The 19,503-nt window shown below is 44.2% G+C and overlaps 2 protein-coding genes across 2 annotated transcripts in view; one reads left to right on the top strand and one right to left on the bottom strand.

Moving 5' to 3' along the window:
- On the bottom strand, positions 1-10,911 carry KCTD21 (potassium channel tetramerization domain containing 21). The gene is made up of 2 exons (XM_052670322.1): positions 10,796-10,911; positions 1-5,530 (listed from the first exon to the last, which is right to left on the bottom strand). The coding sequence occupies exon 2, from the start codon at positions 5,498-5,500 to the stop codon at positions 4,718-4,720; it is 783 nt and encodes a 260-aa protein (XP_052526282.1). The 5' UTR covers positions 5,501-5,530; positions 10,796-10,911; the 3' UTR covers positions 1-4,717.
- The window catches only part of USP35 (ubiquitin specific peptidase 35), a 27,920-nt gene continuing 19,311 nt past the window's right edge, over positions 10,895-19,503 (top strand). Inside the window, exon 1 of the mRNA XM_052669512.1 lies at positions 10,895-11,008. The gene's annotated coding sequence lies outside the window, so the exon portion shown is untranslated. The remainder of the gene's footprint in view (positions 11,009-19,503) is intronic.

Raw genomic sequence — 19,503 nt, forward strand, 5'->3', positions numbered from 1 at the left:
TACTGCTTCATTCACATTTTATTTATTGTCTTCTAAAACATATATTATTAACAGTTCCCAGAAGAGCTACAGGCAGAGAAATGCAGAGATATTAAAATGTGATATCCCATGGGTTGTCTGTGAAAATGGTAAGAAACAAAACCCATCTTCTGACGCCTTTCTAAAACCATTCATGCAAAAGTTTGGCTTTTTAGTGATTCAAGAACCAAGTTCTGTTCAACAGAGAAATCCAACAGCTAGGAGTGGGAATAATAAGAACATAAGAGGAGGGAGAATGGCAAGGAGGAAAAGAAAAGAAATTATTCATTCATATAGCTCCTTTTTTTTTTTTTTTTTGTCCATTTTTTTTCTGAATCCATAGGAAAACCATCCCTCTTATTATCCTGAGTGAATCTGAGAGCATGATCTGCACATTTATGCTGGATCCAGCTCTTATCACATGGAATACCTACATCACCTCAGATACTAATTCACACATAAGACTTCTAATGGGAGGGTCTCATTACTAGTGCTTCTTTCCTGTTTCTTGCCAGCATGTGGTTTCTATCCAGTGTGTGGATAAGGGAACTGTTACAGAATGGCTACCAACCAGGACAGTTAAATATTTCCAAAAACACTGCAATTCTGAGATACCAAGTTCAAGTTCAGTGGTATGGGATGAAAATGAAATTCTCACAAAAAGTACTCTTCATAACTTCTCCATTTATCTGTGAAGTGTCAGAAGGTCATAGATTTATTTTACACTGTTCCTGGCAAGGGCTGAAGGCAGTATTTATTACTCCATTGAACATTACATATAGTCTCTTCCAGCCTTTTCTTTTCTAGAATGGGAATCTGTCTGATTGACTGCAGAGATTTACTAAGTGAGCTCAAGCATAAATTTATATTCAGCAACCAAGTTGAAATATAGGCAACACATCTAGAATTTCTATGTTCTCCTTCTAAATCTTGAATTTCTTGTTAACTTAGGAATTCTTCCAAATCTAACTTTCTGCACCTATTTCTTTTATTCCCATCACCCGTAGGAACAAACATTCATCTCACAGTCTTCTAATGATTCTTAACAACAGCAGCATTCATCAGCCATTTCAGCCTTTAGGCGTGGTTTCAGTCCCTCCATTATTATTAGATATTAGTAGACAGGTTAGAGATATCAAGCCAAAAAACCCATGAGTGATTCTGTCTGGATTCCACTAAGATACTTTAGAATATTCTTTCTGTCATCTAAGAAATCCCACTGTGCCATGTACATGCCCATGTCTGTAACTGCCATTACATTCCAGCCAGTAACTTATTTATCGTCTGCCTCAAGTCTGGTGTTTTTCTGCTCTGAAAACAATTGATCTCTCTATCCAGTGGTTCTGCCAGCATTTAGGCCATTAAAATAAAATAATAAAGTGCGGGTCAGCCTCATTTTGTAGATGGAGGTGCTGAGAGACACAGGCTGATAGCAGAATCAGAACAGGAGATAGGATCTGAGATGTGGAAAAAAACTCACTTCAATCTAGACAGGAAAAAAAGCTTGCTAGGTTCTTTCCTTGTTTTAAGGCGCTTACTGGAAAAAATCAGAAGTCTGTTCCAAGAGAAAGTATTCCACTCCAACAGTGAAATGATTTGTGGTTGTTACTGCTAATACATTTCAAGTGCTTTTCATGACTAAGCGATGGGGTTGTGATGTACCCTAAGCACACAATATGGCTTTGTGCATGTTCACTCTTCTTTAAGCCAGGACAGCTTGAGAACAAGAATCATCAGTGCTGCTGATTGGTGACAGAAAAGCAAGTTACCTCCAGGGCTTTGAAACAGGAGGTAAACAAAAGCTTGCTATCTAGATAACAGGCAAAGAAATGCTTTAGAGAGAGAGCATTCCTATAAACAGTCATTACAGCATAACTCACAGAGTGCAGAATTAGGGTACAGCTATAAATTTAGCGTAGCATGTTGTCTGAAGTAGCAGCTGTATTTATATAACATATGTTTGATTGCTATCCCAGCTGATTCACTTACCACTTATTTCACTCGGTAGCACGCAGAACTGCTGTGGTACTATACATAGTATCTCATTCTCAAAGACATTTATCCTCCTCAACAAAAAGAAGTATTTGAAGCTCTTCTATTCCTCCCAAGGCCTGTTTTCACTGGTGTCTTTACACTGGCTGGAAATTCTGCATCTCTCTGCATATTAATAAATGACAGAGATTTGTAGTCAGTAATACCTTTGCCTACTTTAGTGACCTGAGCACAGACAAACCTGGATTCAAGTGGTCCATTGTTTGTGTAATAAGCTGATGGGTTCAAGAATTCTGGAACAGATTTCCTCCCCTTTTAAGCCCACTGCTCTTGCCCCTGGATAAACTCAAGCTAAGAGCAAACTAATTATTACAGATAATTATTCATTTAGTTCTGACATTCAAAAACTGCTGTTACAAATTATTTAAAAAACACTCTCAAAGGCTTGAGTTAAAAAAAAATATTACCATTGACATACCCCCAAAGCTTTTATCATAAGTTCAGCAAAGGCATATCTGTTTGAAGGCATAGATTTGATGAAAGAGAGTTCACGAATGGTATTTTACAGATCATAATAATAGCATCTGCATAGATGATAACTATGAATGTCCAACTGACTGGCAATCTCTCAGCAGAAACAGGATTCACATCTGTGTTGCTCTGCTTTGTCAATGGCACGCCGCATCTTCTGGAGTATGTTACTCCTGCTTCATAATTCAGGACAGGAACAGGAAAAAGAGAATTCTTCCTAATGCAACTGAAGGCAGAAAAGTTGAAATTTGGCCACAGCATTCTGCTTCTAATCCTCAAAATTCACAAGAAGTGGCTTAATGGTTCTTTGGACTTCAGTCCCAGTCAGTACGGCCTAACAACATGGTCTCATTTCCACCATCATGCTGGTGAGTCTTGCACCGAGGCAGACAGGGAAGGAGATTTATAACAGGCTGCCAATAGCTACAGAGTGAACACTTTTACCATCAGCATGCTGATTTGTGTTATTCATGCAATACAGCTTGGGACAGTGGGAATATATTTATCTCACAGTTTTTTTATAACAATATTAATGAAGTTTTTTTTGCTCCTCATGGATCAGCTTAACGTAACAACGGCCTACCTGCTCTGGGAAAAGAAAGAACAAGAGCAATATTGAGCTTTGTACCTCTGTGCTAAGAAGCAATAAAATTATAAACACTAAAGTTGGTTATTGCAGTTTCCCTTCTATCTCACGTGAGGGAATGGGAAAAGTTCTGGAGGGTCTCTCATGCATGTGTAGAGATCTGACTAGGGAAAAACAGCTAAGATACTCTTAAAAATAGTTAGCTGAAGAATGAACCACCTTGAATGTGGCAAAAGTGGCATCTAGAGCTAACACGCAGCTAGGGGACTATGATCTTCATCATAGCAAGGATCAGGCTTTTAGGAAAGGGCTTGACCATTGTCATCACCCTTTGTTTCCCACTGCCTTATCTCTCTGACAGCTGGACACTAAAGCCAAGCAAGAAGGTAAAATAGTGCCTTTAGCAGTCTGACATTTCACAGTGGTATAAAAAAATGGCTCAGTGTATAGAGGTAGAAAAACTGAGCCTCTAGTTTTGTAATTAAAAGTAGTAGAGACGATGATGGAAAAGTAGTCCTTTCAGATGGAATCCATCCTACCCAAAAGCCATCCCATAAGCTCCAGACACTGCTGAAGGGAGACTTCCCAAGGGAAGGTCATGTCCAGTCAGAAGAAACCCAACCATTCAGACGATATTTGGGGACGTCTTCCCTCTAAAGCTGTCATCACCTCAGAGAGTGTTTCTGGGAGCATCCTCGAGACAAATACAGCATTGTAAGAGAAAGAAAAGGAATAGTTGTCTTGGATGCCTTTGGAATGAAAATGTCAAGGTGTAAGAGCATCCAAAGCAAGGTTCTCCAACAGACACAATCTTGTCAGTTTGTAAAGACATCTTTCTCTCTGTTACGGCTTTCTTGGTTGTTCCCAGAGTCAGTCACATCATTCAACCATGGCTTCCCTGAAAGCAGAACACAGCAATGGTTTCCTCACACGGTTCAGGAAAAAAAAACTAAGTCATCTTCAGATGGCGACAGAACAGACAGGATCCTCTACTCGCTGGCAATGTGCACCTTCCTTTACATCTAGATTCAACGTGTCCATGTGGAGAGGCGGCTTCTCCACGAATCAAAACAAGCTTCTTGGGTCCTCTGCTCAGGTTACATGGCAAAGACAAGGAAAATGTGCCTTTCTGAACTGTCTTCTGCTGCACTGTGACTCCGTGGCTTCCTTCTGTACAGCTGATCTCACTATGTCTCCGGGCTTCCTTTGCCACATCTGATCTCCAGACACTTTCCAAACCCTGATAACTGAGCATTCCCTACATTACAGGTTAAGGATCATTCCCATTTTTCATCTGGAAAATGTAGTAAGAAGATAAGTGATTTTCCCCACAGTTGTATGGCAGGTTAGAGGTGGAGGCTGAGACAGAACCAATCCTTAATTCAGGTGCTAGATAATATTCCTTCTATTTAGAATATAGACATATTCTGAAAGACTGTATCGGTAAATACATTAAAGGAAAATCATCTCCCTGTTAGTGACTCTTAATCCAGGTAAGCATGATTCTGAATTAGGCTGTAAGTGTGTGTTTTAAAGGGAAACACTTAACCTGTGTTATCTCCATGATGGCATCGTAAGAAAAAAACATTCCTACTTGTATCGAATTAGGCGAATAATCTTATTATTCATGAAATCTGAAGTATGTGGATGAGAAGAATCTATGCAGAAACCATCACTGACAGCTATTTTTAGCATTTCTTCCACAAATACCTGGAAACTATTGATTTGCTTATTATCTGGCACCACCCAGAGTCTCTTTAAGTTCTGCTTTGTGTACTCCTCTTCGGGAAGACCTTCCACACTTGCAACCCAATCTAAGGTCAAATGGTTGGGGTCCTGCAGGTAGCTGGATATTGAAGAGAGGTTTCCGTTGAAGCAATAATAAAGTTTGGAACCAAGAAGCTTCAGGAACAAACACGAAGTGGAGAAGATATGAGCACTGAACACTTCCATGTTGGAGGAAGACAGGCTGTAAATCTGGGGTGCTTCTCGAACGGTGAAGTGAACAGTCTGGGTCTTCTGATCGAGGCTGATGTTGAGCATGGCATTCTTCTCTGCTTTAGAAAGCTCCACCTCTTTCTCCTGCAAGGCTTCAATCAGAGGCTGGATTTGATAGAAATCTGCCTCCCGTCGAAGTAAGCCCATTTCCTGAAAGTCTTCGGGGAGATCCAAGTGAGAAGTTCTCAAGAAGTTCAGGATATAGCGGAAGATTTTTCCATCTCTGTCAATAAAGCAGTTGCCTTGGCTGTCCTTCTTGGTTGGCATCTTCCCACTAAACATGGCCCCCAGCATGGAGTCTGGAAAGCTAGTCAAGGTGGACAGAGAGGTGGTATAAAGTTTTCCTCCGACATTGAGCGTGATGGGTTCTGACATGATGGAAAAGTCACGATGCTGCGACTAAGGCTAAAAAAAAATAATAAAAAAATAAAAAACATCCAACATGGTTGAAAAGATTAAACTACAGGGAAAAAAGGTTTCGGTATATATATGGGTAACTACATGGCAATAATTTATCTTTGAAAATAGAAGTGGGGAAATATTTTTGGAGGCTGTGTCGTGAGAATAAGCATCTCTACAGCAGAAAACGACTGATTTCTAGAGTTCTATCCTGGACTCAACCATTCCCATCTCCCTCATGACAATGGAGAAAATAAGGGCAGGATAAGAACCAGACACATCCCAACATCTTCCATGACATCTCAAGATTTAATTAAAGCAACAAATTGTTGCAGCAGAATCCCCAAACACACACTGGTGTGCAATCATCTTACCAAGGAGCCAGCGAGCTCCCTGGTTCTTTGCAGTTCTATTCAGTAAAAAATAAACACACCAAGCTTTCTCCTTCCAATGCGCTTTACCTTAGAAAACACCTCTTAATTAATTTGGACTGTATCCTTAGTTGACGTAGCTTCTGTGCAGCTCCTCTGCAGTCAGCTGAGACAAACTGAGGATGTGTTTTTATGATGCAGTTAAGCATCACTGCTTCTGGAAACAACACACCTCCCTTTGCCCTCCACCATACTTCCCTTATCTCTTAAATCATCTCTGGCACTTATCTGACCCAACACTGAACCCGTTTAGAGAGCAATCTCACTCATTTTCTATTCAGAATACACTTCTGTTACATCTTGGAACCAGATGAATATCAGGGCTGGTGCAAAGGAAGAGGAGGGAGGCACTTTTCTACTGCAAACCATCTTAGCTGTACTGAGAAGCTGTGCTCTCATTCCTGTTAGCTGAAGACCTGCAAATGCGGCTGCTCCATTTCACATGTTTCTCCTTGCTCACTGAATCCAAACCCATCAACAGTTCCTTCCCAGTTTTACTGTTGACAATTGACTAAAAACAACAGGAAGCCCATCAGTACTTGCTTGCAGAGATACGAGTTACCTCTTGCCTTATTAGCTATGGTCATTTCACAGAAAGCAGCCCAACAGCTCTCTTAAAATGAAGTTTACATGCAGGCATTTTCCTAACTGGTTATAGATTAATCATAGACAGGATAAGACTATTGTCAGTTCAGTAGTCACAGCAGAATACAGACTGGAAGAACATCATCTTGTGCTGTGATATCGATTCCTTTACGGCTGCTAAAACCTGAGTAATGGTGGTAATGGCCAGAACAACTGCACCTTCAGACAGCAAGCCCATTTTGCTATGAAAAACTCACCCACACTAAATCAGCTAATGAACGAGTCAAAGGAGAATCTTCATTTCACTTCTAATTTAACATTCCCCTCTCTTCTTTAGCCTGTGTTAGCCCTTAGCACACTGTGTGTATGTCAGTGCATAGTGATTAAGGGAAATAATCAACTCCCTAAATCCTCTGTGTGTTTTGCCTGTGTGAGTCTTAACCCCTTGTAACCAATACAATTGACAAAGGTGCACACGTAGACCAACACAGCACTCCCTCCACCCCAGACCAAAGACCATCCTTGTTACTAAGCTGAGCCAAAATACTCTGGAAAAAGCCTCGTTGCAGTGTTGAACTCCCTATGGCACTCTGTTCTCAGCACACTTCCCATTCTTGAAGGCTTCCACTCAATGTAGAGTGAAGAGCTGTTTAAACGGGTCACATATAGGCTTCAGTTGATCTTATTCTGTGGTACAAGTGGCAAGTGTTTCCCCTAAGAACTTGCAGTGTACCTGTGAAAGTGTTTCTGCAAACACAGTATGACACAAGGAACAGCCCCACGTGGATTTCTTTGCAAGTTTCATACAAGAACAGAAGCGTTGCCGTGCAGATAATACAAGCTGTAGAAGCAGTACTGACAGTGACCCCAAAGGCCACGCTCATTTCTTCCTTCCTCTGCTGTTTCAGACTCAGTGACCCATTTTTTTTCTTTCCACTCTTTCTTCACAGATCATATTTTCAGATTACTGAGCCTAAGCCTGCTTAGCTGCACCACAGGAGTTTTCTCAGGCTCTCTGCCACCTGCAGGCAGATGTTCCCCTCCTTTGGATGCCACCTGAAGGCCACTGGATGGCCCAGAAGTTCAGTGGTCAGATGCAGACTTTCATTTCAAACTCAATATGCTCTAAAGTTTATTCTGATCCAAAAACATGGACATAGGTGGCCACAATCTGCAGTCACTGGTGGAAGTACAAAATGGGTTATGGTTCTTGGAAGCAGAGAATTACAGTAAAGACCTCTGTGTAGCTGCTCCCAAAGCAGAACTTGAAGTCCGTTTCAGATTAGATCACTTAGAGATTTAATCTGAGATTTAAAGACGTGCATTTGGCCAATAGCACTGGTATTATGTGCTGTTAGAGTGATTTGTGTTCCAGTACACCTGAACACCAAGTTACATCTGTATTCAAGTGTATTTGGATACAAATCACTCTGAAAGCACATAATCGTAACACCGGATTGCAGCTGTGAAACAGTGTGGGAAATGACAAAATCCATTCATTTTCACTTACTGACATATGCTGATATATATAAAGTCATGTCATTATTTAACGTGAACCTTTCTGTTGCTTATCCAGATCAAAATTGTTGATTTTGGTCATTCCCATTAAAAACAATCTACCCCAAAACAACAATTTGATGGAACGTGGAAGAGATTGCATGTCCATTTCTGTTTAAGAGCCTCACTGAAGATTTGAAGAAAGCTGTCTCTGCATTAACAAAATGAAGATAACACTCATTTAGCCAAAACTGTAATTACTGGAAGGGCAGAGAAAAGATACAAAAGATACTAAATAGAAAACAAAATGAAGTTTTTATTTGGGAGAACGTGCAGCAAAGCCTTGATTTCCTTGAGAAGTAAACCTAAACACAAGTATTTATTGGGAGCGAGGAAGGAAAAGCAGCAGCAATTGGTCATGGGTACAGTGTCCCCTTCAATACCCAACATCTAAAACATCCTTTCATACCAAAACTTTGGAAACTCATCTTTAAGACAGTGAAACATGCAGCTTAGTTAAGAAAGAGCTGCGGAGTGACAGCAAGCGGCAAAGCACACACACAGCAAAACCAGGAGATGAATTATTCAGGTGGGCACAAGGAAGAGAGCCTAAATGGCAATAACATTCAAGCATGACAGGGACTATTTCTGCTAAGCATCAGGAGAAGGAGCCAGACTAAAAACCTCCCTGTTTCTGAGCATTGCCCAGGAGAGCTGCTGAGAGCTGTGGTGTCTGGATAAATGTCGAGCGGATCTGGTGGAAGCGATTTTGCATTGTGAGCAGCCCGATTGATTTCAGCTAAAAAAGGAGGGATGGGGAAAAAAGTATCCAAGCACCTGTGTGGTTGTGAGAGACGGTAGGTAGAGTCTGATCAGAGAAGATGGTTGTTCCCAGCACTGGGCCTCAGCCTGCTTTGTTAGAGTGCATTAATGTCATATAGATAATCAGCCACAGGCAGTGCTCCGTCGGTGCTGGGCTCTGTTCCCAGCTCCCTACAACTGCTTTGCTCCAGCACATCTGACTACAGCAGAGCATTTTGGTTTGAGGTAAAAAAAAAATCTCAATTTCCACAAAACACCCTGGTAAAAATTATCATTAAGCTGCAAAATCTGGGTCTGGGCACAGATGGAGGCAGCAGAGTCATAGCACTCGCTATGGCCGTATCTGGAGAGCCATTTTCTTCCCAGCCCCTTCTCAAAGGGATAGTTTTGCAGAGAAAAAAGACCACCAGCTGGAAATTTGTGTTATGGGCACTACAGCAAAGGTAGCTTGATGTCTAGAAGTCATGATAGGAGAAAAAAAAACAACATAAGAACAGCATACGGAGGGTGGAAATAAAATAGAAAGTATTTAGAAAAGAAAAATTAAATTAAGAACCTCAGTTCAGTGCTTCCATAGTGAGAGTCAGTGGGCAGGCATCACGTGAGAGCTGGGTTTAAAGAAGGATGTGGGGCAAACCATGTTGTGACAAGATGCTTAACCCTCCCTTAGTGTACCACTGATGCACTCTCACCAATCCCAGCTGATCCTCAGCTCTCTGCAGTGTGGACTCTACACACTTTGTGCTTCTTTATAGCAATCCTATAGAGGAAAACCCCATGTTTTCCCACGGCTCCAAGATGGAAGTCTATCCCACCTCATTGTGGACACTTGGCTGAGGCATCACAGTGCTCTGTCAGCGAGCTGCAGGAGAGGACTCCAACTCCCAGCAGGCACAGGGCAGGAAATGCCAGCTCACCCCTCCTTACAGGAAGCATCCCTATCGATCTGCTGCCTGTGGCAGTGCCAGGCAACAGTGACTTGGATTTTATTGTCTAACCGTGCTGTATTAGCATTGAAATACTCTGCCAACGAGATGAAAAGGGAAGCATGAATGTGAGCTTTCTAACATCCCTGGCTTGCTCTGAATGATGCGTGGGGACCTCCCTGATGCTCTGAGCATCTCCTGGCAGATGCTCCAGGCTGGTACTGCTGGCAAAGAGCTGCAGGTGAATGCAAACAGATGTGGCCCTCTAGGTTTAAGCAGTGAACAGTCTGGGACAAAGAGAAGGAGGTAGGGAGATGGAAATATGGCTGATGGGCAAATAGTGCGGGGAAGAAAATATAAAATAAAGGTCAGGCTCATACTGAGATACGAGGAATGACAGTATTCACAGGTGCTGGGGAGAAAGAAGAAATGAAGGTAACAGCTGCTGAAGGAGGACCTAGAGGACAAGACAGAGGGGAACACAGAGTGAAGAGCCAGAGGATAAAAGCTGAAATGAGGCACTCATGATTCCAAAACCCACAAGCTGTGCTGACAAGCAGATAGCCAACAGGGAGGGAGCCTGTTCCCAGGTCATGCCAGCCCTGTAAAGCTTTGCACTGATTTCTAATATCCCATTTAAATGTCCACATCACTTGCCAAACCTGCACTGCTGCCCAAACAGCCGTGGGTGCCCCATCCCTGGAGGTGCCCAAGGCCAGGCTGCATGAGGCCCTGGGCAGCCTGAACTGGTGACAGAACCAGAGAAATACCTCAAATCATCGGCAGGCAGCACGACATACTAAAATAATAATAATATATAATCCTAACAGTACCAGTAACGATGTCATTGTTAATAACTAGGTTAGTCCGACTGACACAAAACCTGAACATCCCAAAGCCTTTCTCCCGCTACCCCGTGCCTCACTTTCCCCTCTCTGGGCGGGGACGGGCTGACCCCAGCCCTTCCCCGCCGCTCCCCCCGCCCCGCAGCCCCGCAGCCCCGCACCCACCTTCGGTCCCGGAGCCCCGAGCCCCGTCCCCGCCCGGACCCGCAGGAGGCGGAGGAGGAAGCGGGGGCGCGGCGAACGCAGGATCCCGGTGCGGCCAGCGCTGGGAGTTGTAGTTCCTTTCTCTTCGCCCTGCCCCCGGAGCTGCCCGCGGGGCTGCGGCTTTCTGCCCGCCCGGAGCGATAGGGGAAGGACAGGGCACGGCTCCGGAGTGAGGTAAAGAAGGATAGGAGGGGATGGAGGGGTTGGGGTGTGCGGGATGATGAGAGGGAAGGGATGCGCGGGGTGCTCCGGGGAAGGGATGCAGGAAGAGTGCTCGGTGATTGGGATGTTGGATGGTGTTTGGGGTCGGGATGCTCATAAGGAAGGATGCCTCAGGGGTCAGGATGCGGGAGGGGGGTTCGGGGTTCAGGCTTCTCAGAGAGAAAGATGCTTGGGGGTTGGGATGCTCAGAGCTTCAAGGCACAAGATGCTCGAATGGGATTGGAATGCTTGGGGAGTGGGATGCTCAGAAAGCGTTGCTGTGGGAAGGGATGCAGGAGGGATGTTCAGAGGGAAGGAATACAGGAGGAGAGTTTTGGGGGATCGGGATGCAGGATTGGTGTATGGGGGTCGGGGTGCTCAGAGAGGGATGCTCCAGGGAAGGGATGCAGGAGGGATCCTCAAGAGTCTGGATACAGGAATGATGTTCAGGGCATGAGCTGCTCAAAGGTAAGGATGCTTGAAGGAGGGATGGTCAGGGGCTGAAATGCTGGGGAACTGGGTTGCTCAAGAGTTGCCTGGGAGAAGGGATACTTAGAGAGGGATGCAGGAGGGATGCTTGGGATGTGAGACAGTTGTGGTGGTCGGGCTGCTCAGAGAGAGGGATGTTTGAAAGTTGGCATGCTTGGGGCTTCAGGATACAGGAAGGATAATTGAAAGAGGGATACTCAGGGGCTGGGAAGCTAAGAGGGAGGGATATTTTAGGATGTTTCAAAGAAAGGGATGCAAGAGGGAGGGATGCAGTAGGGGTGTTCAGGAGTCAAGATGCTCAGAAATAGGTATGCTCATGTGAGAGAATACTTGGGGGTCTAGCTGCAGAGGTGTTATTTGCAGGTTAGGCTATTCAGAGGGAAGGATGCTTGGGGGTCAGGATGCTCAGTGTATCAGGATATAGGGATGATACAGGATATAGGGATGAAGGAAGGATGTTCAGAGGTCAGCATGCTTAGAGAGAGGGATATTTGCAATCAGGATGCTGGAGGAGTGTTCAGGGCTTGGGATGCAGGAGGGATGCTTCAAAGAGGGATGCCCAGTGGGAAAGATGCTTGGAGTTCAGAATGCAGGAGTTTGTTCAGGAGTTGGTATGCCCAGGGCTTCAGATGCAGGAAGAGAGAGGGTTGTTTGGGGGTTGGGCTGCTCAGCAGGAGGATGTTCAGGGAGCAGAACACAGGAGGAGTGCTCAAAGGAGGGATGCTCAGGGCTCAGGATGCAGGAGAAATTGATGTCTAAAATGAGGGACATATCTCTTATTTCCTGAAGGCAGTGCCAGAAAGACTGGAGGTCGGTGTATCTCCGAGTAGCCAGGCAGTGTTTGATGATTCTCAGCCAGTGTTGGTAGCTGTTGGTCTGGTATGCTTTAGTGAAGAGGACATGTCTTTTGTTTGGGCTACTTCCAGGGTATCTGTTTCCATACACAGAAATGCAGACAAAAATGTGATGAAAGAAGAGTGATGTTTATGCTATAAATACCTCAAAAAAAAAAACCAACAAGCCTCCGGAGTGAATGTGTTTACAGTCTCTGGGGATGATAATAGGAAGGACACCGGGCTGAAGGTCAGTGAGGGATCTGGGTGCTTCTGTATGCAGAGCTGTGCCCTGGCTGAGAGCTCTGGCTAGGGAGGAAAGCAGAAGTCTTTGGTGGCAAGAAAAAAGAGATATGTTCATCAGGGGGACATGAACAGGAGAGACAGAACAGGGGAAACTTTGCCTAATGCAGGCAGGACAAAGCTTTTCAGCATATGTTGTCCAATATATTCAGAAAATTGAAAAGCAGCTAGTGCGAGTTATTTTTTTGTCTGCAATTGGTGCTGGCTTAGCCATAAATCCAGTGACTCGTCAGTGGTGGTCCAAGTCCTGCTTTCTATGCCTTTGCTGCTGTTTTTTGATGCCATGGGATAGAGAAATGTAATTCCTTGTGCCTCGTTTCCTGCAGTCACCCCAGGGGATGAAGGCTGATGACATGCATTTTGAGATGCTTTATCGGAAAAGGATGCTGGCATCTATTAGAGATGTGTGTGTGTCTGTTGTCTTGAGGGGAGGAATGGAGCTGGGAGGAGTCTGGAGACAGAGAGGATAAAATGTCAGGGCCTTCGGCTTTATTTGGCATTACTGCACTGATCACTTTGACATTGAGCCAAAGCCTTTTTTTAATCTGACTACTGAGTGCCTCACAGCAGGAAACATAAAGCAAGAGGAGAGACCTGGGAGTCTGTATGCATCACAGGGACTGAAGGAGCAGCATGGGAGAAATAAGGGGTGGGGTGGCTGAGACAGCGGCTCCCAGGGAGGGCAGCCAGGCCAGCAGTGGTGTCCATCCATTAAGGCCAAGGTAAGTCAGCTACAGAAGGCTGAGAGAATCATATAATGTGGTCATAAGTATGTAAGAGTGTTTTAGAGAAAAAAAAAAAGGATAAAGAACTGTATTGCAGCAGAAAGGAAAGTGGTCTGCAGATTTAGAATCACAGAATCACAGACTGGTTTGGGTTGGAAGGGATCTTAAAGCCCACCCAGTTCCAACCCCCTGCCAGAGCAGGGACCTCTCCCACCAGCACAGGCTGCCCAGGGCCCCATCCAGCCTGAGCACTGCAACAAATGGGGCACCCACAGCAATCTGGGAACCCACACAGTCTGTGCCTGTGCCTCACCGCCCTCTGAGCAAAGAATTTCCTCCTAACATCCAACGTAAATCTTTTTGTTTAAGATTGTTTCTTACTCTATCACTAAAATCTTTTATAAAGCACCTCACTATCTTTGATGAAGACCCTCTTTAGGTACTGCAAGGCCACTGCAAGTTCTTCCTGGAGCCTTCTCTTCCCTAGAGTAAAAGATTCCAGCTCTTCCAGCCTGTCACTGCAGGAGAAGCAGCAGATTTTGGTAAAGGTATGGGCAACTATTTGGTAATGCACACAGATGCGCTTAGATAGAATCATAGAAAGTCCTGAGTTGGAATGGACCCACAAGGATCACAGAATCACAGGATGGCCAGGGTTGGAATTCCAATCCCCCCACCACATCCAGGGTCACCAACCTCCACATTTAATATCAGACCAGGCTGCCCAGGGCCCCATACAATCTGGCCTTGAACACCTTCAGGGATGGACGGGGCATCCACAGCCTCTCTGGGCAGCTGTTCCAGCACCTCACCACTCTCATAGTAAAGAACTTCCCCCTGACATCCAACCTAAATCTTCCCTCCCTCAACTTCAAACCATTTCCCCTTGTCGAAGGTTCACTGAGTCCCCACACAGCACTGCCCAAACCCAGTGTCTGAGAGAAGTGTCCCAGAGCTCCCTGAACTCCATCAGCTCAGGGCCACTGCTCTGTAAGGAGCTGCAGCCACCATGATGCCTCCCCTCAGCCTCCTCTGCTGTGGACCAAACAAACCAACTAAGGGCCCTCCACTAGGATGAGACAATTAATTAGCTTTAGCGAGTTGGAGACATACAACACAAGTGCAAGCTGTCACTGAAAAGCACTTTGGGATGGGAAGTGAAGAAAATGTGATCTTCTTGAGAAGAGAAGGTGAATCTAGAGACGCCGACTGCCATTACATGCAAAAAGTTGGCCAGGTTTCTGCACTGACAGCTTTCCTTGCTATAACCACAGGTGGGCAGAGTCTCACTTTGGTTCCTAAAGGGCTATTTAGCTGCATTTCTGGGAAGTTATTAGCTCTGAGTTTATGTTGTAGTCTTGCCATTGCATGAATGCTATCTGCTTTGAATACAGCATAGGTTCCTCTCTATACATTCCCATATATATACAATCTGTTGGCCGTTGGACACAGAATCATAGAATCATTAAGGTTGGAAAGACCAGTAAGATTCCCAAGCCCAGCCCACCCCACCATGCCCCATGTCCCCAAATGCCATATCCCAACAGTTCTTGAATAGCTCCAGAGATGGTGACTCTTCCACTCCCCTGGGCAGCCTGTGCCACTGCATTACCACTGTTTTGGAGGAGAAATTATTCCTAATATCCAACCTGAACCTCCCCTGGCACAACTTAAAGCCGTGAGCTCTTGTCCTATCAAAACAATTTCAGCTGAAGCCTCCAGAAGTTATTATAATGCAAATAAAGAAGGAAGGCTAAGGCTTCAGGTAATGAGTAGCAGGATGTAGAATAATTAAGAAAGCAGTAAAGAGGGAAGCAGCAATCATGTCATTGAGTGGACTGTAGAAAGCAACTGCAGCATTAAGTCATTGGGAGTGCTTCAGCTGTGCACAGACAGCTCTGGAGTCACGTCAATTCCTTTAACTCAGGTGATTTAGCAGAATAACTAGATCCTGACTAAATTAAGAATATAAGTGGATGTGTAAGCCATAATCATGTTGACATTGAGTTGGGGATATGGTAGCTGTGTTGGGGGCCTTTGTTTGAAGATTTCCAGCTCTGTAGGGAAATTGCAGTTTCTTTGCAGTTATTCACTGGACCACAGCTATTCACTGACACAGGCTGCCCAGAGGGCTGTGGATGCCCCATCCTTGAAGCTGCTCAAGGCCAGGTTGGATGGGACCCTTGGCAGCCTGGGCTGGTCATCAGCAACGCTGTCCACAGCAGGGGATTGGAACTAGATCATCTTTAAAGTCTCCTCCAACCTAGGCCACTCTGATTCTATGATTTAGAGAGCCTTAAAAATAAAAAAGTCATAGGGAAATGACAAGAGGGATTTTCTGTGACTATTTAATACCTGCTGGTCAGGCTGCATCTGTTGGATATGGTGTTGATGAGTTGCAGCCTGTTCCTCCTCTTTGACAGGATGGATGGGCAGGTACTTCAGACCAAAAGTATCTCCATTACATCTCTGACTAAGGATACATGTGGTCCCTGCAGGGAAATAATTAAAAAAAAAATCATTAGAACTGAAAACTGCTTTGATGTCCTGAAGTACAGACTCAAGAAGGTGTGTGACAGCAGTTTCTTTGAAAAAGTATACCAAATCATGGCAAATTTCATAGAAATTTCACAGAGTTCTGTTGAGCAGAGTGTTGTGCTCTAGGAAGCTACTGTGTGCAGTCACTTTCATCCTGCAGCAGCTCAGCATCCTGCAGGATTGAACTCTAATTGCCTGGCTGCCTGGAGGATGCAGCAAGAAGAATAGCAATGTCTTGGCTGACATAAAAGGAACTGTTTGAGCAGGAGTTAAGGTCAGTAAAAGGTGACTTTTGTTTCTGTACTTCCAGACCTCCGGAGAATTTAGAAAAGTAGATCATTATTTCTTTTTAATTAAGAAGAAATCACTTCATTAATCAGCCTTCTTTTGGATGGTGGGATTTTTTTCCTCCTCCAGTGGTATTTATCAAGCTATATAGCATGAAATAATCCAAAAGTCACAGCAGAGAACATGCTGAATTTATTACCAAGATTCCCTAGAGGTAAGGTGCATCTCAGATCTGTGTTTTCATGGCTTGGTATGATCTGGGATGTAGGGTCTGATACTGCAAAAATACCAAGGAGCCTTTACTGAAAATCTGCTGCTGGCAGGGATAGGGGAATGAATTGATTTAGAAGTAATTGGATAGAATTCAATTGAATTGAGTCCTAATTAAAGAAAAAAAAAAAAAACAAAAACCAGAAGAGAAATATGTTAGGACACCTCTGAGCAGTACAGATTATGAAGATTAGATTCAAGTAGAGCCCAAGGTGACTTTTCATCCTGAGCTCTGCTTTTTGTTACGTTTTTGGTTGCAGTTTGCTCAGTTCAGTGTGTGAAACTAAGATGGTGGATGCAGTTCTTTGCTTATATTCCATTTCATTATCTGCTTCCTAGGGCATGGTTGGGTATTTGTCCTTGCATATCTTCAAAAAATCAAGAAGGATGATGCTGGGAAGCTGGTCTTGTCAGTCTCCCTTTGGGAAAATCATTGGGCACGCTCTTTAGGAAGCTGTGTCTGAATTCAGGAAGCCCCAAGGAACTTGGTTTAATTTCAGCTTTGTGCAGCCATTGGACCAGAGACCTTTCAAGGTCCTTTCTCGCCCAGCACTTTGACTTTACCCATGTTTCTTCTGCCAGTTTCATGCTCTCATGGGATTTCTTTTTCAAGTGCAGATCTTGTGTTGTGTACTTTCTGTTTTATTTGAGCTACATAACAGATGGAACCTCAAAATGGCTCTTTAGATTAATAATTAACACTTTAACCTTCTACAGCAACTTCATGTGCTTCAGGAACTCAGTTCTCTTTACAAGCAGGAATGAGCCAATCCTCCCAGCTTTTCTGTGAGTTATTATTCCCTGTCAGGATGATAAAGTGCAGAAATGTTGAAGTTCTCCCACTTCAGGAATAGTTGCCTCATTTCCTGAGTATTTATTCTCTTTGTTTTAGTATTTAACAGAAGAGGACCAGGAAGCAAATCTCCAGGTGGCATGCAGATGCCCAGCAATGAACCTATCCTTCCTCCTCCTGCAGTTCCTGGGGTTACTTATGACACAGTTCCAATTCCTGCAACAAATGAGACAGTGCTCTTGCAGGCAGCAGTCCTTAACTGCAAACCCTGATTCATTCTCTGGGAAGGCCCTGGAAAAAATCAAGTCAGTACAAGATGGATGTTGTGCTGCTGGATGTTGTGTTGAGGGACATGGTTTAGTGGGAGCTATTGGGAATTGGTGAACGGTTGGACTGGATGAGCTTTTAGGTCTTTTCCAACCTTGGTGATTCTATGATTCTATGATTCTAAGATCCTTTAATATTATGTCTGATAGCATCTGCAGAGGCCATGGGTCTGAATTAGCCATCCTAATTCCCAACATTTGCCACTTGAATGCTCTCTTAATGTAGTTTGAAAACTGTAGTGTTTATTATTATATATCGCAATGCATCCTGAGTGTTGTTTTAATACAGTTTTAAGATTGCAACATGCATTGTAAATGTCACCTTTTTAAGGGCTGCCTGGCTGGCATCTTCTGTCCTGGCATTATCTGGCCCATGTCTAGCTTGGTGCATCCTGATACATGATAGAAATGTGGGATTGTTCAACCACTTCTGGTTACTTCAGGGCGGTTCACAACCTTGTGTTGTGAAGTCTGTGTTGCTGCAGAGACCATGGACCACAGCAAGGTCAATTCAAATGGTTGTCTGTGTGTAAATACGAGCTCCTAAAGTCAGTAAGAGCCACTACAATCTTTCTTAGCGAGGAAAATGGTCTTCCTTGACAACTGTTAGACACTCTCCACTTGTTCATGTGTTTTGACTGTGGGCAGAGCCCTACTTCAGTCTTATGTTCTCCACACTACATCAGACCACAGCAGGCTGGGATGACCCATCCTCATACTTCCTCCGGGCACCAGCCCAGAGCTGCAGCTTCCTCTAAAAATGTAGTTGGAAGCAGACTCTACACATTAAAAAATTGGGTGAAGTTTGGTAATGTTACAGCTGGTGACCATTGTGGTGTTTGTTGATCAGTGAGCTACAGACAGGACAGCTGTGTCCCTCCATTTCTGGTTTGCGTCTGGCCTAGTTTTTTCCCCACCAGCATGAAGGTGCCTACCAGAGAAGACAATCTGTGGTTCAGACACAGGCTTATTCCAGGAATCGGATGATCCTTGTGTTGCATCCTCTGAGGTTCCTTCTGCTTTTCATCTGTGAAAATCAAAGTCGAGGTATAGAACTGTAGAATCGTGGAATGGCTTGGGATGAAAGGGACCTTAGAGATGATCAAGTTCCAACTCTGCTTTGGACAGAGTCCCCAGTCACTAGATTAGGCTGCAGGTATGTACCATCTGCATGTCTACTTTTGATTAATATAATGCTACCCACTTGAGGAGCTTCAAATGCTTTGTAATGTCCATGATATTTCAGTCAATCATTGAAAGGACTGCACTAGAAAAGCACTGGTATTGTCCTTGTTTTGCAGACTGGGAAGATGAGAAACAGAGAAGAGACTTTCCTTGCACTCAGACACAGATGAGTATGGATGGACTTTTGCTGCCTCGATTTCTTTTCATCTGAAGATGAAACATGCTTCCCTTTTTCCTCTCCTATGTATGGTTTCAGGCTGTGTGCAGGAAGGGATGGTCTCACAGTGCATTTGGGCAGCATATAGCACCAGGGGTGACCTGCTTTTTTTTCCTGTAATATGATTTAGGAAATTCTGTCTATCTGATTTTATCATCTGTAACAGAGTTTCTTGTGCAGCAGTGCATCCAGTACCTTGGCTGTAAATGTTCCGAACTGTTCCAAGGAAAGCCTTGGGGATTTTTTCAGTACTCTCTAATACTTTATTGCTGTTGAATCCAGGCTGTGACGAATGGGAAGCTTTGCCTGACTCTGCAGTTTCTCTTCCTTGCTTTGGACCTGCATACAAATGTGGAAAGTCCCTGGAGGACAGCCAGGACTGCAGCTCTCCCTCTGCTCTGAGCTGGGGTGGATAACAGCACGGTGTAAATGTCAAATGTACATCCCTTCTACTGTGTGCCTCTCCTTCCCAGGGTTTTTCTCCCCCGACTGTGAAAGCAA

Source organism: Tympanuchus pallidicinctus, unplaced genomic scaffold (genome assembly GCF_026119805.1).
Source record: "Tympanuchus pallidicinctus isolate F22 unplaced genomic scaffold, pur_lepc_1.0 scaffold11, whole genome shotgun sequence".
NCBI lineage: Eukaryota > Metazoa > Chordata > Aves > Galliformes > Phasianidae > Tympanuchus > Tympanuchus pallidicinctus.

Coding starts and splice junctions, on each gene's coding strand:
- KCTD21 (XM_052670322.1), bottom strand. CDS start 5,500: ATGTCAGAACCCATCACGCTCAATGTCGGAGGAAAACTTTATACCACC.